The sequence below is a fragment of the Balaenoptera borealis genome (assembly GCF_965194805.1).
Source record: "Balaenoptera borealis genome assembly, chromosome: 17".
Classification (NCBI taxonomy): Eukaryota; Metazoa; Chordata; class Mammalia; order Artiodactyla; family Balaenopteridae; genus Balaenoptera; species Balaenoptera borealis.
In genome coordinates, this window is record NC_138876.1 from 30,751,909 (window position 1) to 30,772,542 (window position 20,634).

At 38.1% G+C, this 20,634-nt stretch overlaps 1 protein-coding gene across 1 annotated transcript in view; it reads right to left on the minus strand.

The window, feature by feature from the left end:
* OXR1 (oxidation resistance 1) overlaps positions 1-20,634 on the minus strand; it is a 452,205-nt gene that overhangs the window by 353,303 nt on the left and 78,268 nt on the right. Inside the window, exon 2 of the mRNA XM_082364281.1 lies at positions 15,614-15,787. Coding sequence (XP_082220407.1) covers positions 15,614-15,636 — 23 coding nt within the window. The 5' untranslated portion in view covers positions 15,637-15,787. The remainder of the gene's footprint in view (positions 1-15,613; positions 15,788-20,634) is intronic.

Consider the following 20,634-nt stretch of genomic DNA (forward strand, 5'->3'; position numbering starts at 1 on the left):
AGAAAAACTTTGTTATCTGATAAAGAAAATGTAATTATTAAAAGGAGAAGGAAAATGCATAAATGTTAAATATGACTAAAAACAAATTGCAGGAAAGTGGTAATTATAACCCTGCAGAGACACTTCCTAGACATCAAATAGTACGTCCAAGAGGAAGGATGGATTAGCCATGCTTCCTTATATAGGTAGAGGCTTGCATAGGTCTAGCAAAAGAAGAATCTTGGATTCTTGGATATTATACGCTTGTAAGACCATTTTATCCCGTGTAGGCAATAAAGTCATTTTCAAGCTTTCTCAATACACTGAATCTACACCTCTATAGTGCCAAATGAAGGTGGCAGGTATCCATGATGATTTCTTCTGTGACCTGGATCGATAGGCCATTGACAATTAATACTTTGGATTGGAGCCAGTTTGAAATAAATCCCAGTACACCAGAAGTTCCTGACTTTTTGATTTTTATGGTCCAATTTAATTAAAACACACACACACACAGGCACACACACACAAGATGGGGGAGGAGTGGGATCAACCTTGTCTCCAACTTTAATTTTGCCAAGTAAAGACATAAAAAACAATAACCTAACTTACATCTATAACCAGTACCATAAAAGAAATCACACTGTACCACCAAAAGGGTAGAAAGGTCATAATCTTAAACGTAAGTATTTTCCAGAGAAAGAACATCTAGTACTTTAATACAAACATTCTCTCCAAAACACATGTTAACACATGGATGAATGTTGTATTATATCTGATTCCTCACTAAAACCACACACATAAACAACCAGTATAAAACAGACACTTCATTGTTTAATGGACTTTTGTGTTTATAAATTAGTCAAAGTTTATTGTGGGGGGAGATTTAAAAATAAATGTAAAATATAAGTTGGATAATTGATATTTTTTTAAATTTAATTTTATTTTTATACAGCAGGTTCTTATTAGTTATCTATTTTATGCATATTAGTGTATATATGTCAATCCCAATCTCCCAATTCATCCCACCACCACCACCCCCTCCCCCCGCTTTCCCCCGTTGGTGTCCATACGTTGGTTCTCTACATCTGTGTCTCTATTTCTGTCTTGCAAACCGGTTCATTGGTACCATTTTTCTATATTCCCCATAATGCATTAATATGATATTTGTTTTTCTCTTTCTGCCTTACTTCACTCTGTATGACAGTCTCTAGGTCCATCCACATCTCTACAAATGACCCAATTTCGTTCCTTTTTATGGCTGATAATACTCCATTGTATATATGTACCACATCTTCTTTATCCATTCATCTGTCGATGGGCATTTAGGTTGCGTTACACTAGCTAGTGTAAATAGTGCTGCAGTGAACATTGGGGTGAATGTGTCTTTTTGAATTATGGTTTTCTCTAGGTATATGTGCAGTAGTGGGATTGCTGGGTCATATGGTAATTCTATTTTTAGTTTTTTAAGGCACCTCCATACTGTTTCCCATAGTGGCTGTATCAATTTACATTCCCACCAGCAGTGCAAGAGGGTTTCCTTTTCTCCACATCCTCTCAAGCATTTTTTGTTTGTAGATTTTCTGATGATGCCCATTCTAACTGGTGTGAGGTGAAAACTCATTGTAGTTTTGATTTGCATTTCTCTAATAACTAGTGATGTTGAGCAGCTTTTCATGTGCCTCTTGGCCATCTGTATGTTTTCTTTGGAGAAATGTCTATTTAGGTCTTCTGCCCATTTCTTGATTGGGCTGTTTGTATTTTAATATTGAGCTGCATGAGCTGTTTGTATATTTGGGAGATTAATCCTTTGTCTGTTGGTTCGTTTGCAAATATTTTCTCCCATTCTGAGGGTTGTTTTTTCGTCTTGTTTATAGTTTCCTTTGTTGTGCAAAAGCTTTTAAGTTTCATTAGGTCCCATTTGTTTATTTCTGTTCTTATTTCCATTACTCTAGGAGGTGGGTCAAAAGAGATCTTGCTGAGACTTATGCCAAAGAGTGTTCTTCCTATGTTTTCCTCTAAGAGTTTTATAATGTCTGGTCTTACATTTAGATCTTTAATCCATTTTGAGCTTATTTTTGTGTATGGTGTTAGGGAGTGTTCTAATTTCATTCTTTTACACGTAGCTGTCCAGTTTTCCCAGCACCACTTATTGAAGACTGTCTTTTCTCCATTGTATATCCTTGCTGCCTTTGTCATAGATTAGTTGACCATAGGTGCGTGGGTTTATCTCTGGGCTTTCTATCCTGTTCCACTGATCTATATTTCTGTTTTTGTGCCAGTACCATATTGTCTTGATTACTGTAGCTTTGTAGTATAGCCTGAAGTCAGGGAGTCTGATTCCTCCAGCCCCATTTTCTTCCCTCAAGACTGCTTTGGCTATTAGGGGTCTTTTGTGTCTCCATACAAATTTTATGATTTTTTTTGTTCTAGTTCTGTAAAAAATGCCATTGGTATTTTGATAAGAATTGCACTGAATCTGTAGATTGCTTTGGGTAGTATAGTCATTTTCACAATATTGATTCTTCCAGTCCAAGAACATGGTATATCTCTCCATCTGTTTGTGTCATTTTTGATTTCTTTCATCAGTGTCTTATAGCTTTCTGAGTACAGGTCTTTGACCTCTTTAGGTAGGTTTATTCCTAGGTATTTTATTCTTTTTGTTGAAATGGTGAATGGGATTGTTTCCTTAATTTCTTTTCTGATCTTCTGTTGTTAGCGTATAGGAATACAAGAGATTTCTGTGCATTAATTTTGTATCCTGCAACTTTACCAAATTGATTAGCTCTAGCAGTTTTCTGGTGGCATCTTTAGGATTCTCTATGTATAGTATCATGTCATCTGCATAGTGACAGTTTTACTTCTTCTTTTCCAACTTGTATTCCTTTTATTTCTTTTTCTTCTCTGATTGCCATGGCTAGGACTTCCAAAACTATGTTTAATAATAGTGGCAAGAGTGGACATCCTTCTCTTGTTCCTGATCTTAGAGGAAATGCTTTCAGTTTTTCACCATTGAGAATAATGTTTGCTGTGGGTTTGTTGTATATGGCCTTTATTATGTTGAGGTAGGTTCCCTCTATGCCCACTTTCTGGAGAGTTTTTAACATAAATGGGTGTTGAAATTTGTCAAAAGCTTTTTCTGCATCTATTGAGATGACCATATGGTTTTCATTCTTCAATTTGTTAATATGGTGTACCACATTGATTGCTTTGCATATATTGAAGAATCCTTGCATCCCTGGGACACACCCCACTTGATCATGGTGTACGCTCCTTTTAATGTGCTGTTGGATTCTGTTTGTTAGTATTTTGTTGAGGATTTTTGCATTCATCAGTGATATTGGTCTGTAATTTTCTTTCTTTGTCTGGTTTTCATATCAGGGTGATGGTGGACTTGTAGAATGAGTTTGGCAGTGTTCCTTCCTCTGCAATTTTTTGGAAGAGTTTGAGAAGGATGGGTGTTAGCTCTACTCTGTTTGATAGAATTCACCTGTGAAGCCATCTCGTCCTGGACTTTTGTTTGTTGGAAGATTTTTAATCACATTTTCAATTTCATTACTTGTGATTGGTCTGTTCATATTTTCTATTTCTTCCTGGTTCAGTCTTGGAAGGTTATACCTTTCTAAGAATTTGTCCATTTCTTCCAGGTTGTCCATTTTATTGGCATACAGTTGCTTGTAGTAGTCTCTTAGGATGCTTTGTATTTCCACGGTGTCTGTTGTAACTTCTCCTTTTTCATTTCTAATTTTATTGATTTGAGTCCTCTCCCTCTTTTTCTTGATGAGTCTGGCTAAAGGTTTATCAATTTTGTTTCTCTCATCAAAGAACCAGCTTTTAGTTTTATTGATCTTTGCTACTGTTTTCTTTGTTTCTATTTCATTTATTTCTGCTCTGATCTTTATGACTTCTTTCCTTCTACTAACTTTGGGTTTTGTTTGTTCTTCTTTCTCTAGTTACTTTAGGTGTATGGTTAGATGTTTGAGTTTTTTCTTGTTTTTTGAGGTAGGACTGTATTGCTATAAACTTCCCTCTTAGAACTGCTTTAGCTGCATCCCATAGGTTTTGGACCATCATGTTTTCATTGTCATTTGTCTCTAGGTATTTTTTGATTTCCTCTTTGATTTCTCTTGGTTATTTAGTAACGTATTGTTTAGGCTCCATGTGTTTGTGTTTTTTACATTTTTTTCCCTGTAGTTTATTTCTAATCTCATAGCATTGTAGTCGGAAAAATTGCTTGATATGATTTCAATTTTCTTAAATTTACTGAGGCTTGATTTGTGACCCAAGATGTGATCTATCCTGGAGAATGTTCCATGTGCACTTGAGAAGAGAGTGTAATCTGCTGTTTTCAGATGGAATGTCCTATAAATATCAATTAAATCTATCTGGTCTATTGTGTCATTTAAAGCTTCTGTTTCCTTATTTATTTTCATTTTGGATGATCTGTCCATTGGTGTAAGTGAGGTGTTAAAGTCCCCCACTATTATTGTGTTACTGTCGATTTCCTCTTTTATAGCTGTTAGCATTTGCCTTATGTATTGAGGTGCTCCTATGTTGGGTGCATATATATTTATAATTGTTATATCTTCTTCTTAGATGGATCCCTTGATCATTATGCAGTGTCCTTCGTTGTCTCTTGTAACATTCTTTATTTGAAAGTCTATTTTATCTGATATGAGTATTCTACTCTAGCTTTCTTTTGATTTCCATTTGCATGGGATATCTTTTTCCATCCCCTCACTTTCAGTCTGTACGTGTCCCTAGGTCTGAAGTGGGTCTGCTGTAGACTGTATATATGTGAGTCTTGTTTTTGTATCCATTCAGCAAGCCTGTGTCTTTTGGTTGGAGCATTTAATCCCTTCACATTTAAGGTAATTATCAATAGGTAGGTTCCTATTACCATTTTCTTAATTGTTTTGGGTTTGTTTTTGTAGGCCCTTTTCTTTTCTTGTGTTTCCCACTTAGAGAAGTTCCTTTAACATTTGTTGTAGAGCTGGTTTTGTGGTACTGAATTCTCTTAGCTTTTGCTTGTCTGTAAAGCTTTTGATTTCTCCATCGAATCTGAATGAGATTCTTGCCGGGTAGAGTAATCTTGGTTGTAGGTTCTTCCATTTAAATATATCGTGCCACTCCCTTTTGGCTTGTACAGTTTCTGCTGAGGAATCAGCTGTTAACCTTATTAGAGTTCCCTTGTATGTTATTTGTCGTTTTTCCCTTGTTGCTTTTAATAATTTTTCTTTGTCTTTAATTTCTGTCAATTTGATTACTATGTGTCTTGGTGTGTTTCTCCTTGGGTTTATCCTGCCTGGGACTGTCTGCACTTCCTGGACTTGGGTGGCTATTTCCTTTCCCATGTTAGGAAAGTTTTCGACTGTAATCTTCAAATATTTTCTCGCGTCCTTTCTCTTCTCCTTCTGGGACCCCTATAGTGTGAATGTTGGTGCGTTTAATGTTGTCCCAGAGGTCTCTTAGGCTGTCTTCTTTCTTTTTTCATTCTTTTTTCTTTATTCTTTTCCACAGCAGTGAATTCCACAATTCCGTCTTCCAGGTCAATTATCCTTTCTTCTGCCTCAGTTATTCTGCTATTGATTCCTTCCAGTGTATTTTTCATTTCAGTTATTGTATTGTTCATCTCTGTGTGTTTGTTCTTTAATTCTTCTAGGTGTTTTTTCTTTAATTCTTTTAGGTCTTTGTTAAACATTTCTTGCATCTTCTCGATCTTTGCCTCCGTTCTTTTTCCAAGGTCCTGGATCATCTTCACTATCATTATTCTGAATTCTTTTTCTGGAAGGTTGCCTATCTCCACTTCATTTAATTGTTTTTCTGGGGGTTTATCTTGTTCCATCATCTGGTACATAGCCTTCCACATTTTCATTTTGTCTATCTCTCTGTGAATGTGGTTTTCGTTCCACATGCTGCAGGATTGTAGTTCTTCTAACTTCTGCTGTCTGCCCTCTGGTGGATGAGGCTATCTAAGAGGCTTGTGCAAGCTTCCTGATGGGAGGGACGGGTGGTGGGTAGAGCTGGGTGTTGCTCTGGTGGGCAGAGCTCAGTAAAACTTTAATCTGCTTGTCTGATGATGGGTGGGGCTGGGTTCCCTCCCTGTTGGTTGTTTGGCCTGAGGCGCCCCAGCACTGGAGGCTACAGGCTCTTTGGTGGCGGACTCTGAGAGGGCTCATGCCAAGGAGTACTTCTCAGAACTTCTGCTGCCAGTGTCCTTGTCCCTGTGGTGAGCCACAGCCACCCCCTGCCTCTGCAGGAGACCCTCCAACACTAGTAGGTAGGTCTGGTTCAGTATCCTGTGGGGTCACTGCTCCTTCCCCCCTGGGTCCTGATGCACACACTACTTCGTGGGTGCCCTCCAAGAGTGGAGTCTCTGTTTCCCCCCAGTCCTGTTGAAGCTCTTCAATCAAATCCCACTAGACTTCAAAGTCTAATTCTCTGGAAATTTCTCCTCCCGTTGCCAGACCCCCAGGTTGGGAAGCCTGACGTGGGGCTCAGAGCCTTCACTCCAGTGGGTGGACTTCTGTAGTATAATTGTTCTCCAGTTTGTGAGTCACCCACCCAGTGGTTATAGGATTTGATTTTATTGTGATTGCACCCCTCCTACTGTCTCATTTCGGCTTCTCCTTTGTCTTTGGATGTGGGGTGTGTTTTTTGGTGAGTTCCAGTGTCTTCCTGTCAATGACTGTTAAGCAGTTAGTTGTGATTCTGGTGCTCTTGCAAGAGGGTGTGAGTGCATGTCCTTCTACTCCGCCATCTTGAACCCAAAGGTCCGATAATTGATATTATATTCTCAATTTCCACAATTTACAAAAGCATTCATTCACCTTCTTCTGAAAGGCTCCTTAATGCAAGATAGAATATTTCTGTAGATGAAATCTCTTTTATATCATGCCCCTAATTATTCAGATGTATTAGATTTGTTGGATCTTTTAAAATGGATGGTAAGGAGACACAGGCTATTTTCCTGAAAAAAGGTTTTTCATTAAAAACCTTTCATTATTACATCTCATTAATCATATCTGCTGTACGTTTATATTCAGAACATAATATAAACTGTTTTAATAAAATTTGTAGATCACAGAGAGGTCATTTTAAATAGAAATCAGATTAAGACTCTGGTCTCAACACTCAATTCTTCCCAACACTGAATTTCTCTAAATTTATATTTTATATGAACTTTTGCCTATAATGTGATAAGTGAGGGCAAGGTTTCCCATCACACTTAGAATATAATTCAGTCTTTCTGGTGACCTACATGGTCCCTGCTACTTCTCCAAGCTCAGTCAGTTCCTAGGACTCTCCCCTCTATTGGTTGTTTCCACCAAACTAGCTTCCTTGATGATTCCTCAAACACACCAGGTACATTTCAGTCTCAAGGCCTTTGTCCTTCTGTTTCTCTGCCTGAAATGGCTTTCCTCTGGAAGTTTTATAGCTCATTCCCTTTCTACTTAAGTGCCACCTGTCCAAGAGGATTTTCTTCACCAATTCCCCATGCCTGCCATCACTCTATATTTTCACTCTGCTGATTATTCTTCAAAATCCTTACCACTATCTGATATTATAAAACATATTTGTTAATTTGTTTATTTGTCTTCAGCACTAGAAGGTAATATTAATGAGAGTAGGGGCTTGTTTCATTTATTATTCTATCCACAGCACTGAAAATTGCACATTGTAGGCACTCAAAATATTTGTTGAATGAAGAAATGGATGAATATAACCATAAAAAATTCTAATTTACATAAAAATAATGCAATTAAAATATACTAATTTATCTCTGTACAGGAATTATTTTTAGATTCCTATACAACTCATATCAATAAACCTATTCTTTAGAAAAAAACATAAAAGCAAGTATAAATGAATAAATCTAACTCTTTTAATGACAATCCAATTGACTTGAAAAGTGTTTGATTTTTTTTTTTCTCAGTTGAACTGTAATAGTTTTAAAATCAAGCTGAACTCCATCATTCACAATAGCCAAGACATGGAAACCACCAAAATGTCCATCGACAGAGGAGTGGATAAAGAAGATGTACCTATATACAATAGAATACTACTCAGCCATACAAAAGAATGAAATAATGCCATTTGCAGCAACATGGATGGACCTAGAGATTATCATACTAAGTGAAGTAAGTCAGAAAGAGAAAGACAAATACCATATGATATCACTTATACGTGGAATCTAAAGCATGACACAAATGAACTTATCTATGAAACAGAAACAGACTCACAGACATAGAGAACAGATTTGTGGTTGTCGGGGGTCGGGGGTGGAGAAAGGAAGGGCTGGGAGTTTGGGATGAGCAGATGCAAACCATTATATACAGAATGGATAAACAACAAAGTCCTACTGTATAGCACAGGGAACTGTATTCAATATCCTGTGATAAAGCACAATGGAAAAGAATATGAAAAAGAACGTATATATTTATACATATACTCTCTCTTCCCAGTACCTTAATATACTAGTCATTCATTCAACATTCACTTACCACACTGAGAAATACTCACAGTATCTAACCAGCTAAGCCTGTCCTATCACTCAGAAGCTCTCATCTTTTTTTCAGTTCAAAGTATTAGCTTTATATTTATGTGTAACCTTTTTATTTTTTCCCTCTTCTCCAATAGTAGGCTGTTGACAATTGACTTTTAACCTTTACTGTAAAACTCAGGGTCAAAACTTCCCTTGCAATCTCTACTTAACCACATTTTTTCCCCCTGTGAGTTCTAATCCCTCCAAAAATAGAGACAATTCAAATCTCTACTTCCTCTGCCACTGCAGATCCTGTCCCTGAGAGCCTACTATTTAACAGTGTAAATAGGACAAGTAGTTTGCAGAAGAGTAGCTAAGGCAATTTTTTAAATATTTATTTCTTTTTTTAATTAATTTTTATTGGAGTATAGTTGCTTTATAATGTTGTGTTAGCTTCCACTGCCCAGCAAAATGAATCAGCCATACATATATATATATATATATCCCCTCCATTTAGGACACTACAGTGCATTAAGTAGAGTTCCCTGTGCTATACAGTATGTTCCCAGCAGTTGTCTATTTTACACATAGTATCAATAGTATATATGTGTCAATCCCAATCTCCCAATTTGAGGAAAGATCCTGATTCTTCCCCTTCTCCCCCTTCTTTAGAATAAATAGGTTGCTCCATCTCTCCAGAATATTTTTTTCTCCTAAATGCAGGTGCCAAAGAATGATATGGAATGATACATTTCTTCGTTTATTCATTAAAGAAGAACTTAGATAAAAATATTATAAATAATGTGAATAATCTGACAAACCAAATTTTGCATCTTTCTCAATTCTAGGATTCTAACACACTATATTTGGATAAAGAAGATAATTCAAATTAGTTTTAATCTCCTATTAGAGCATTACTGAACTTCCCCACATTCATAATAGCATTTTATACTACAGGCATATTCAATAAAAACCATTCACTGCTTCTAAATTTAGTCAATATATCAATAACTTACAGAATTCAGACTTTCGTTATATTTCCAACCTATGGGCACGCGTGATAGAATATTTTGTTGACTTTTGATAAAATTATATTAGTCAGGGCCTCCCTGGTGGCACAGTGGTTGAAAATCTGCCTGCCAATGCAGGGGACACGGGTTCGAGCCCTGGTCTGGGAGGATCCCACATGCCGTGGAGTGACTAGGCCCGTGAGCCACAATTGCTGAGCCTGCACGTCTGGAGCCTGTGCTCCGCAACAAGAGAGGCCGCGATAGTGAGAGGCCCGTGCACCGCGATGAAGAGTGGCCCCCACTTGCCACAACTAGAGAAAGCCCTCGCACAGAAACGAAGACTCAACACAGCCGTAAATAAGTAAATAAACAAACTATTTGTGTAGTGTTTTTAAAAAAAAAAAAAATTATATTAGTCAAATATAAGAAAATATTTCTTTGACAATTACCGGCACATTTTCAATGTTTATGAGGTTAAATATCTGGTGACAGGGTTAGCGTACATGATGGGTCCTTCTCTAAAATAAATAAGGAAATGAGTTGACACGACACTTTCTCAGAAATCCCGTATTTTCTCCATAGCCTTGATGTCTGCAATTCCAGGAGCTGCAACAGGATAGGGCCTCGCCAGGTACTCTGAACGGCACAGTACCTTGTGACCCAGCAATGTTTGAATAATTTTCATCTCACGAGAAGTATCAATATTTACAATAGTAAAAACAAAAATTAGAAAACATACAAAGGTCCAATCTGGATGGCTGAAATAAATAACAGTACTGCCATACAATGTCACCAGACTTTACACGTGATGATGTCACTTTATACCCTTCAAATAGAGAGATGGCTGTAGAAACTGTTCAGTGAAAACAGAAGATGGCAAAATATCATGCATGGTTTGAGTCCATTTTTGCAAAAAGATGTGAGTATATGTAGAAAAGAATATATCTCACATTTATAACAGTGGCTTTCTATGAATGACAGGATTTAGTTCATTTTTTATTTCTGCTTTATAATTGTATAGCGTTTAACTCTTTGTAATTAGCATATTTCTTTATTTTTAGGAACAAATGCAAGAGGTGCATTTGTATTTCTGAAAAACAAGGCATTTCTTCCCAAGCAGAAAAAACAAATATCCATTTTGATTTTCAAAACACCCTGGACATCCTCTTAGAGCGCTTATCACATTAAATCAGTTATTTGATTATAGTCATCTCCCTCGCTACCTGCAGGGGATTGATTCCAGGACCTGCCAAGGATATCAAAACCCACCAAGCTCAAGTCCAGTAGCGGGCCCTCACATCTGCAGTTTCCACATATGCAGATACTGAAGGCCAACTGTATTTACTGAAAAAAATTCCCATATGAGCGAACCTGTGCAGTTAAAACCCACGTTGTTCAAGGGTCAACCTCACTTAGTCTTCCTGGCCAAACTATAAGCTCCTATAAGAGCAGTTATTACTTTCCACCAACACTGCTCTGTGTTCAGCACATGGCACATTACAGATGCTCAACTGATTTTGACTGCCTATTTGGCTTCTTACTTTCATCCACTGTCCTCTTCCTCCCCTACCTGGCTCTAGTTGAATTACCTTCACCTCTGTCAGGTGCCATAATGTCTTTAAGATACCATGCGGCAAAAGCTGAAGTGTGTGCAGACATCACAATGAAAAATAATTTGGGGTCAAAGAGATGTCATTTGGCCAAGTAAGCTGAGCCACTACTAGAATCTCTCTCTAAATACTGACCTACATATGTACAGTAACACTAAAATAATGCAAGCTGAGGGTGCAAGATGGTCTGGGGAGATAGAAAGTACTGGATTTAGTAGTGGAGGGTCTCTATGAGATGAGCACTTGAAGAGCCATTTCAGCTGAACTACAGCAAAGAGCTGGCATCTCCTTGTTGTGCTTCTTTGGTATTACGCTGAAAACCTGACAATTTCTAGCCTGTAACATAACAAGTGGAACTAAGATTTATATTTAGTAGTTTATATTTATATTTAGTAGTTAACTCATTTTATGGAATTTTGGAAGTTCAACTAAGTTCCTGCTAGCAACAACCTCCTTACCGCCCCTCAGAAATCAGGGGGCTCATTCCACATCCTGCCTCGCTAATGCCTGCTAGGGTTCCCGGTGCGCACACTCCCTTCCTTCCAGGAGAGATTCCAGGATATCCCTATTGGAGGAAATTAAGGGAAGCATTCTGGTTGGAAATGGGAACTAGGGCGCTTGCTTTGAAGCCACACGTGCAGAGCAGGGATATTGTTTTCACACCGAGAGTTTTTGGACGGGTAGTTTAGTGGTTAGGAGCACTAAATGGCTGCCCGCCTTCATTTCCTAACTCTGCTACTTAGTGGCTGTATCATATTGGGCAAATTACTTAACTTTCTGTGCCTAACTTTTCCATTTGTGGAAATGCAAATAACAATATTACATTCCTAAGAAGGTTGTTGTGAGGAGTATATGGACAAAGTATCTTTAAAAAAGTGCCTAGTACATGGTAAATGCCATGTAAATGTTCACTCTTGATAATATTTATTTAGATTGCATGTTGTAAAAAGTGTATGTTTTAAAACATTACATACATGTACATATAAAATGTTTATATATATTATATATGTACATATATATATCTTATAAAAACATTTTTAAACGGAGGGATCGAGGATGATTATCAGGAAAGGAAGCACTGAAAGTTCTTCCAAGCACTTCTCGGCATCATCGCTTTTCCCTCTTTGTGCTAAAGACATAGGATCCTTTCTCAACTCTTTGTACCTCCTCGTGTCCCCTGCTAATTATCTCTGCTACCAGCAACCATTCTCTCCCTCAGATCATAGCCTGGAGCCTCTCACCTGTCTGTGGACGCCTGCAATGGATTCTGTCCATCCCTCTGTCTCTACCTTAACCAACGTCAACTCAATCATTGTCTCCCTCTGGTAATTATTTACTAAAGATGAAGGTTCACGAAACACCCGTTTTGTGTCCCTGTGTGACTCGTAACCAATTCCCACCAACCTCCTTACCTGATTGACACTGCATAATTTCCCAGAAATTTGGAACTTTCCTAGATTGTATTTCTTTTTGAGATTCTGCATGAAAGGGCCAAGTTATTTTATATTTTGTAGGGGTCATACACATAACTTCTAGAGCAAGAAATGTTTTTGTTTTTAATATGTAAAAAGACAATTTTCTTATACTGGTATTTCAAAGCTGGGAGTACTGCTTGGATAGTTGTAAATAGGAATGTAAGTATCTTAACCTATATTTTCTAAATTCCTAGGTTACGTGTAGGGATCACAATTAGGCATCCCTTCTCCCATTAGGCCTCAGAGTTAAATTTTAAGATCAACACATGGTTATGGTCAGGTATGTACAAAATCATGGTAGGCAGAGCAAACTGTTCACAGATTGAAGTAAGTTTTGCCGATAAACGCGGTGCTAACATTAATGAGAAAGCCAAGCTGAGGAGAGTCTGGCAGACATGGAACAGACGAATCAGAGTGACAAACGCTGACAGTGTTCCTCTAACTCCTAGCCATGAAGAAGCTGCCCTGAGAAACAGATGGTGGGATGTGGCAGATACATCCCTTATTGACAGGTAATCCTGCCAGGCACAGCCTATCCTGTTTCCTTCGAACTCTGGAAGCATATAACTCTCCTTGCCATGACAATGTGACATCAGCCAAACTTCTGATTTAGATTCTCAGATAGTTTTCTGTAACAGTTAGAGGATGCACTGGTCAGGCCAAAGCAAGCATCCCGCAAACTTAAAAATTACCTACATATTTTATTTAAATTAGTAGTCTGGCAACCCAGTTTATTTTCCAATGTCAGTATTTTCACATCTTAGTTTCTGGATTTCAAAACAGAGAGCCAGACCCTAGACTATAATAATTTCACTAAATTAATGTAGATCTGTGAGAAATTCTCATAGAGAATTGATGAGTTACCATGCATCTGTATTCAAATATTTATAAGATAATGTTTCCCAAATTGTAGATGAGAAATGTTATGAAATATAGAAGAATTACAAAGGTTAATGTGAAAAAAGAAGATTAATGATTTCTAAACTGGGTGTGAGTGAAATAAATCAATGATTTGTTTTGCATATCTTAGATTTCCTTTCCATACTCCTTTCTTGCCAGTACGTGGGGAGCCCAAATTCTAAGAGGGAGAATGGAAGTGCCAAATGGCACACAGTTGTATGAAGGGGTGACACTGGTAAAACAAACTAAGAGCTCCCTATATGGAAATCTAACATGGAACATCAGTTGTGGCAAGAATTAAGGATACCATCGAATGAAAATATCCAAGAATTATCTCTGTAAAATTTGAACCTTTAACATGGAAAGAATTCTAACAAATTTCAGATATATGAAATCTATAAGATACTCTCATAATTTTAAATTTTAAATTTTAAATTTTAAATTCTCTTCTCGAATAAAAACATTAATTTCCCATTGAATGACCTGCTTTGCATTTTTTTTCCCACTCATTCACACAGCACAAATTTATAGAACATCCACTAAATTCTAAGAGCCAGGCTGGACAATTGGACTGGAACCACAGGATACAATCTTTCTCTTTGTGTGGCGTTCACTCACATCAAGGTATCTGTTCATTGAGGTACAAACCAAGGACAGGCTCCTGTGTCAGCCTTGTCCCGACTCTGTGAACCAGGCCACGCCACAGCCTACCTTGAGCTATGACAATCACATGTGTGTTTTAATCTCCCTCCCCCTCTCCCGCTTCTTACTCATCTTCTCTTCCCCCAACCCTCTCCCTCCCCCTCCCCGTCCTCTCCCTCCCCCTCCCCCTCCTCTTTCTTCTCCTCTTCTGTCCCCTCCCCTTCCTCCTTCTCTTTCTTTTTCTTCTTCGGTATGCAGTCTTCTTTTTGAGGATTCACCTCCACCACACACGTCTGCCAGGCGTATAATTCTTTTAAATACGTGTGTCCTTAATATCTCCCAGGGGTTTGAATGGGTTCACAAGTTTTACAGAAATAGTTTAGTTTTTAAATTTTAATGATAATTTTATTTTCATAATAATATAAAAGGAAACATTTTGCAGTAATAATTCATAACTTAAATGTTTTTTCATTTAGTTTTACAGAATATATTTCAGCTTCTTCAATTATTTTTTTTCAAACTGAGATCCTTAGCACCCAGTAGGGACCCAAGGACATAGTCTAAGGCATCCATAAAAATGGGTCCCTCAGAAATACTACTCTAAATCTAAACAAATGGGTCCATTCTCTGCCCTAAAGAAGTTGCTTACTTAACTAAAACTAAATGCATGGAATTACACTGCAGAAACTAGTCTTTAATCTGATGCTATCTATGGTTCCAGCACAAATTGAAGACAAGGATGTGATGGGTTCTTAAGGGAACAGAAAAGATTACCAGATTTTTCTGACATTCACATATTGAACACCGTGAATTTGTATAATATCACTTGTTCAGCTCTTTATATACAGAAAAAATCCAAGGTTCAATAAAATGGCTTAAAATTCATCCCTGCTAGTACTGCTCTTCATTGCCAAGGAAAAGTTGTTGATTATTTGCCAGAAAAATATCTTCATGCTTTTTTAAAACCACGAACAGATTTTAAACATGAAGTGTAAGTCAAAGATTATTCAGAATGCCAGCTGTTTAGAGGTATGAATCTATAAAGGAAATTTCTCTTCCATATTTGAGTTCTACTCAGTTTAATTTGGGTAGGTCTGTTGAAATAGGAAGTCTGAAGAAAAGTATTGATGAGAAAATGTCTATCCTACCCTTAGAGCCACGCTTACAGCTTGTTAGTCCTGAATCTGGGCATATGACAGAGGATATGAATGTTGAAAGGATATTATATTCCTATCCCTCTCTCCCCCAGGGTGTGCTGAAAAGAAAGGCAGTGGATGTCACACGGGTTCAGTGGGAGGCTTGAACCCTTTCCAGAGTCCCCAGACACCATGGTTCTGAAAGTGTCAAACTTTTAATTCTAGGTTGCCTTCCTCACCCTAACACAGGACAACAATTTCTTGAAAACAGATTTTTAAGTTCCCTCCCTGTTTTAGTTCTGACCGTACAACTTATAAAATATTGATTCATGATATACGTGTATTTGCATTTAAAGTTAGGAAGTCATTCACTTACCATGATAAATTAGATACAGACATTGTAGCGATTTCTGGAGGAGTCTTGTGGCACAGTCTTCTCTTGGTTTCAGAGTAGGGAATGAGTAGATCAAGCAGACAAGGCTGCCGGGAATTTTAGCTTGGCTACCGCAATGATGCACAAACCACTTAGTTACTCACAGTTTGAGAAGACCTGGAAAGAAAAGGAAGAAAATGATATCTTTAGTACCTGATCTATATAACTTTTCACAGATTTACTTCATCCAGGTCAATAGTTTTGTCATGGTATAAGTCACACAAAAGAAAATATGAATTTTTTCTTAAAATATAAGACATGTCATAAACCAAAGAAAATTAAATCGAGTTTGTGATGAGCTGAATGCTTTTTCTTGAAAATAAATTGAAAGGTTAATAAAATGTTAATTCCCTGAAGTAGAGAATACAAGGAGGGAAGAGAATATATTTTTTAGAGGCACTGAATTTTTTCCCCATAGGGTTAATTAATTATGCTTTCTAAATCAGTTTTATATACTTGTGATAAAAAGATCAGATCAAGATCTTGATTAGTCAGTAGCAGATACTGAAAAAAAAAGTTCCTTGGCACAAATTGTTGTCATATCCAAAGCTTTAATAAAAAATCATTCATTACTATATCTGAGCAAATGAGAATTTATAATGAGCAACACATGGGAGGTAAGCACTGTGTTTTTACATAACAAACAGTTTCACACACTTTTTTGCAGCATATACTGTGTACAGCGTTCTATGATCTTGAACCAAAAATTTTCTGAGGGTGCAATTAATTCCATGATACTATCTTAGGCACTTTCATTAGTTCAGGTCATTAATCCAGTAGTGTTAACAAACATTCATTGAACATATACTATGTGCATTTAGTCTATCCTAGGTACAGCTCAGGGATAAAGATAAATGGCACATGAAAAAGACATTGTTCCTGCCCTCAAAGAAAGTTTTATGTAAAAAAGATACTTGTAATAAAATAGGATAAGAAAGGTTTACACAGAGTACGTGGGAGCACAGAAGAGGGGCTTCCAACCCATTCAAGAGATTTGGGGGCTTCCCTGGTGGCGCAGTGGTTGAGAATCTGCCTGCCAATGCAGGGGACACGGGTTCAAGCCCTGGTTTGGGAAGATCCCACATGCCGCGGAGCAACTAGACCCGTGAGCCACAATTACTGAGCCTGCGCGTCTGGAGCCTGTGCTCCGCAACAAGAGAGGCCGCGATAGTGAGAGGCCCGCGCACCGCGATGAAGAGTGGCCCCCGCTTGCCACAACTGGAGAGGGCCCTCGCACGAAAACGAAGACCCAACGCAGCCAAAAATAAATAAATAAATAAAATTTTAAAATATGTTTTTTAAAAAAAAAGAGATTTGGGAAGGATTTCTAAAGAAAACCTGCCCCACACTACTACCACTAGGTTTGGCTGCAAGTTTCAAAAACAAATCTTGAGTCTTAACAAGTCCAAGGTGCATATAGCAACTCCGTGGACACCAGAGATGTAGGCTCCTTTTTTGTTGTTTCATCAGTCTCAACACGTGGTTCCCCATCATGCTCCAAGTGGGTGCTGAGTCCAGGGCATGTGTCTGCATCCAGCCAGCCGAAAATAGGAAGAGGGAAAGAAGGATGCACCCTAAAATTTACGCATGAAATTTCTACTTTCATTTCATTCACTGGAGTGTAGCCACATGACCACTCCTATTCTAAGGGAGACTGGAAAATGCAGCCACTATCCTAGGCAGCCATCTGTCCAACCACAAACCAAGGTGCCTATTAGAAAGGAAGAGGGGGGAAGTGGGTCTTGTGAGAAAACTAGCACTGTCTGCCATCATGTTTGAGACTCTGTGACCTTTACCCCCAATATTTTATGATGCTGCACCTACTGCAAAGTGACAAACATGGGACAGAGGGGAAGTGGAACTGATCCACTGTTCACTGGTAATTTTACATATTTGATATGTAATTTTAAATACCAAACTTCTTCAGTTTTCTTAAGTCATTCCTAGAATCAACAAAATGTTTTTTGTGCCCTACTATTTACAAAGCCCTATCTAAGTACTAAGGACACAAAGATGAATAAAATATAGTCTTTGCTCACAAAGAATTCACTGTCTAACACAGATTCCATCACGCAAAAAATAAAACAAAATAAAATGCATGCTGAAAATCGTTGTGTACATTCAAAGGCATACAAGAAGCTATAGCGGAACAGAGAAAGTACCATAATTCTAACGGATTCTAATTTTAATAGACCCTGCCTGCTTGTGGCGTAAGCAGCTAGAAAGTCCGTATCTTGAAGCATCTTAGAGTCCAAGAAGCTTTCGAGTCCGTCCTGCCCTTGGGTAATTGTTAACACATATGGGCTTACATCTATTAAGGATATGGGAACCCCAAATTCTGCTCCCCAAACTGATAACTGCAAACTCTCACAATCTGTATTACCTGATTCTTATCAAGGGTCTGGTTACCACCCCTCCCCTCCCCCCCAAAAAGTATGTAATACTGTCTGACACAATTCATCCTTCTAGATAGTCTTAATTCTATCTTTAGAGAAACGTATGTCTGGATGTTATTATTTTAATACCTAACTAAATTACTTTTACTGAATTATACTTTGGTGTTTGGCCAAGAGTTTGCACTGAGGGACATCACTGAAGAAAATAATAAGTAAACAAGCAAAAACCAGGCCTGTGATATCAGCTATTAGCTATCAGCTAATAGCTATCAGCTATTAGGTGAAACATTAGCCAACACAAAAATATTGCCCTCACAAGTACTAAATGTAAAAATGTGTCAGATCTCAACACTGGGAAAACCATCATCCTAAACGTCTGGTTTGCTTCAATCTGGTTTGCTTGAACCCTATTCAACAACAGGGGTGCATTATTGCAACTTATGCTTATTTCCTTGCTTTAACTTATGGGAAGCTTTGAAACAAATTTATGATATTTCTTTAAGAACTATATAAGGCCTTGAGGTCTGCTTTTTTAGTGCTAATCCATTTTTGCATTTTTTGCCAACTTTAATTTTTAACCTCTTTTTGATAAACACACACACGTATACACACTATATTTATGTAAATACATATAATACCATCCACAACTCTATTTCAGAGTCAGAAAGGGCATAACAAAGACCACAGTTCCAGATATGTTTGCTTCTGCAAAATTAAGAAATAACATGCAAAGAAATTTGATCCAGGATCTTTGATCAAGCCATATGAAACTGTTGTTTTTGTAGGTCAAAAATGGTCAAATATTGTCGGTGTACATGGTACTACTTAATATAAGTGAAGAGTCGACCAAGACAGCCTCTTATCATTCCCTTCAGCCTGACTAAACTTTAGAAAGGCTTTTTCTTGACTGTGGGCCGCTGACATCCCCTTTCTTAGAGCATTCACCTTAGAAAAATTGCCATCGTAAATTCATTCTCTGCCCTTCTTCCAGCCTCTGGCCAGTTTTACAACCCAGGAATGTTCTTCTCCAGGACCTGAGAGCCATCCCTCTGAAATGTAAGTGTAAAGGGAGATAGCACTCTATTGCCCACTCTCTGTGGGAGGACAGGAGCCTAAATTCTATAAGTATCAATCAGCAAAGACAGATGCCTAATCACATCGACCAACCTCCCCCTAATATCCTCCAGTACTTTTCTACTAGCTCATCCCAGCACTTAAAAACCTTCCTGCCTTTTGTTTCAGCAGAGTTGAGTTCAGTCTCTCTTCCCTATTGCAATAGTCTTGAATTAACTCTGTCTGGTTCATTTTTCTTTGAGAGAGTTTTTGTTGTTGTTGTTGTTGTTTTATCTATCTATCTATTTATTTATTTATGGCTGCATTGGGTCTTCACTGCTGCGCGCGGGCTTTCCCTAGTTGCAGCGAGCTGGGGCTACTCTTCTTTGCAGTGTGCAGGCTTCTCATTGTAGTGGCTTCTCTTGTTGCAGAGCATGGGCTCTAGGCGTGCAGACTTCAGTAGTTGCGGCACGTGGGCTCAGTAGTTGTGGCTTGAGGGCTCTAGAGCACAGGCTCAGTAGTTGTGGCACACGGGCTTAGTTGCTCTGTGGCATGTGGGATCTTCCCGGACCAGGGCTCGAACCCATGTCCCCTGCATTGGCAGGCAGATTCTTAACCACTGCACCACCAGGGAAGTCCATCTTTGAGAGAGTCTTGTTTTTAGTCCTTAAAGTTCAGAAAAATTTCCTAAGGTGCTGGCACTATTGTTAAAAAGCATAATCTTTTCTTAATGTACTTTACCTGCAATCACTATCAACTTGGATTTTAATAAGCTTGTATTAAATGTGGATTTGTAAAAAAAAAAAAAAAAATCTTAACTGAATTTTTCTGACTTTAAACCTAGATGTTTATAAAAATAAAATATTTGAACACAAAAAAATTCATAGTGACCATTCAAAATTACAATAATCACTCTGACATTAATTTTGGTATTTTGACATCTTTTATTTTTATTTGCATCTTATAACTATCTTACTTATTTCTTCAAGGATATGCACCTTGAGGCACTCAGTAAAGTTTACTGAGTTGAAAAATGCAGACAAAAAAAGCCTGCTATGTTTGTATTTTTTATTTATTTATTTATTTATTTATGGCTGCATTGGGTCTTCCTTCCTGCGCAGGCTTTCTCTAGTCGCGTACAGCAGGCGCTACTCTTTGTTGCAGTGCGTGGGCTTCTCATTGTGGTGGCTTCTCTTGCGGAGCACGGGCTCTAGGTGCTCAGGCTTCAGTAGTTGTGGCACGGGCTCTAGAGCACAGGCTCAGTAGTTGTGGCACACGGGCTTAGTTGCCCCACGGCATGTGGAATCCTCCCAGACCAGGGATCAAACCCGTGTCCCCTGCACTGGCCGGCAGATTCTTAACCACTGTGCCACAGGGAAGTCTCTGTTTGCATTTTTATGATGCAGGGTTTTTCAAAGGCCTTGTTAGTGGGCTTGTTATTCTCTTAAGTGACATTTAAACGATTCATTGCTTATCAGTGCAAACGTTCCAGAGAAAATATCTTTATGATCTTCA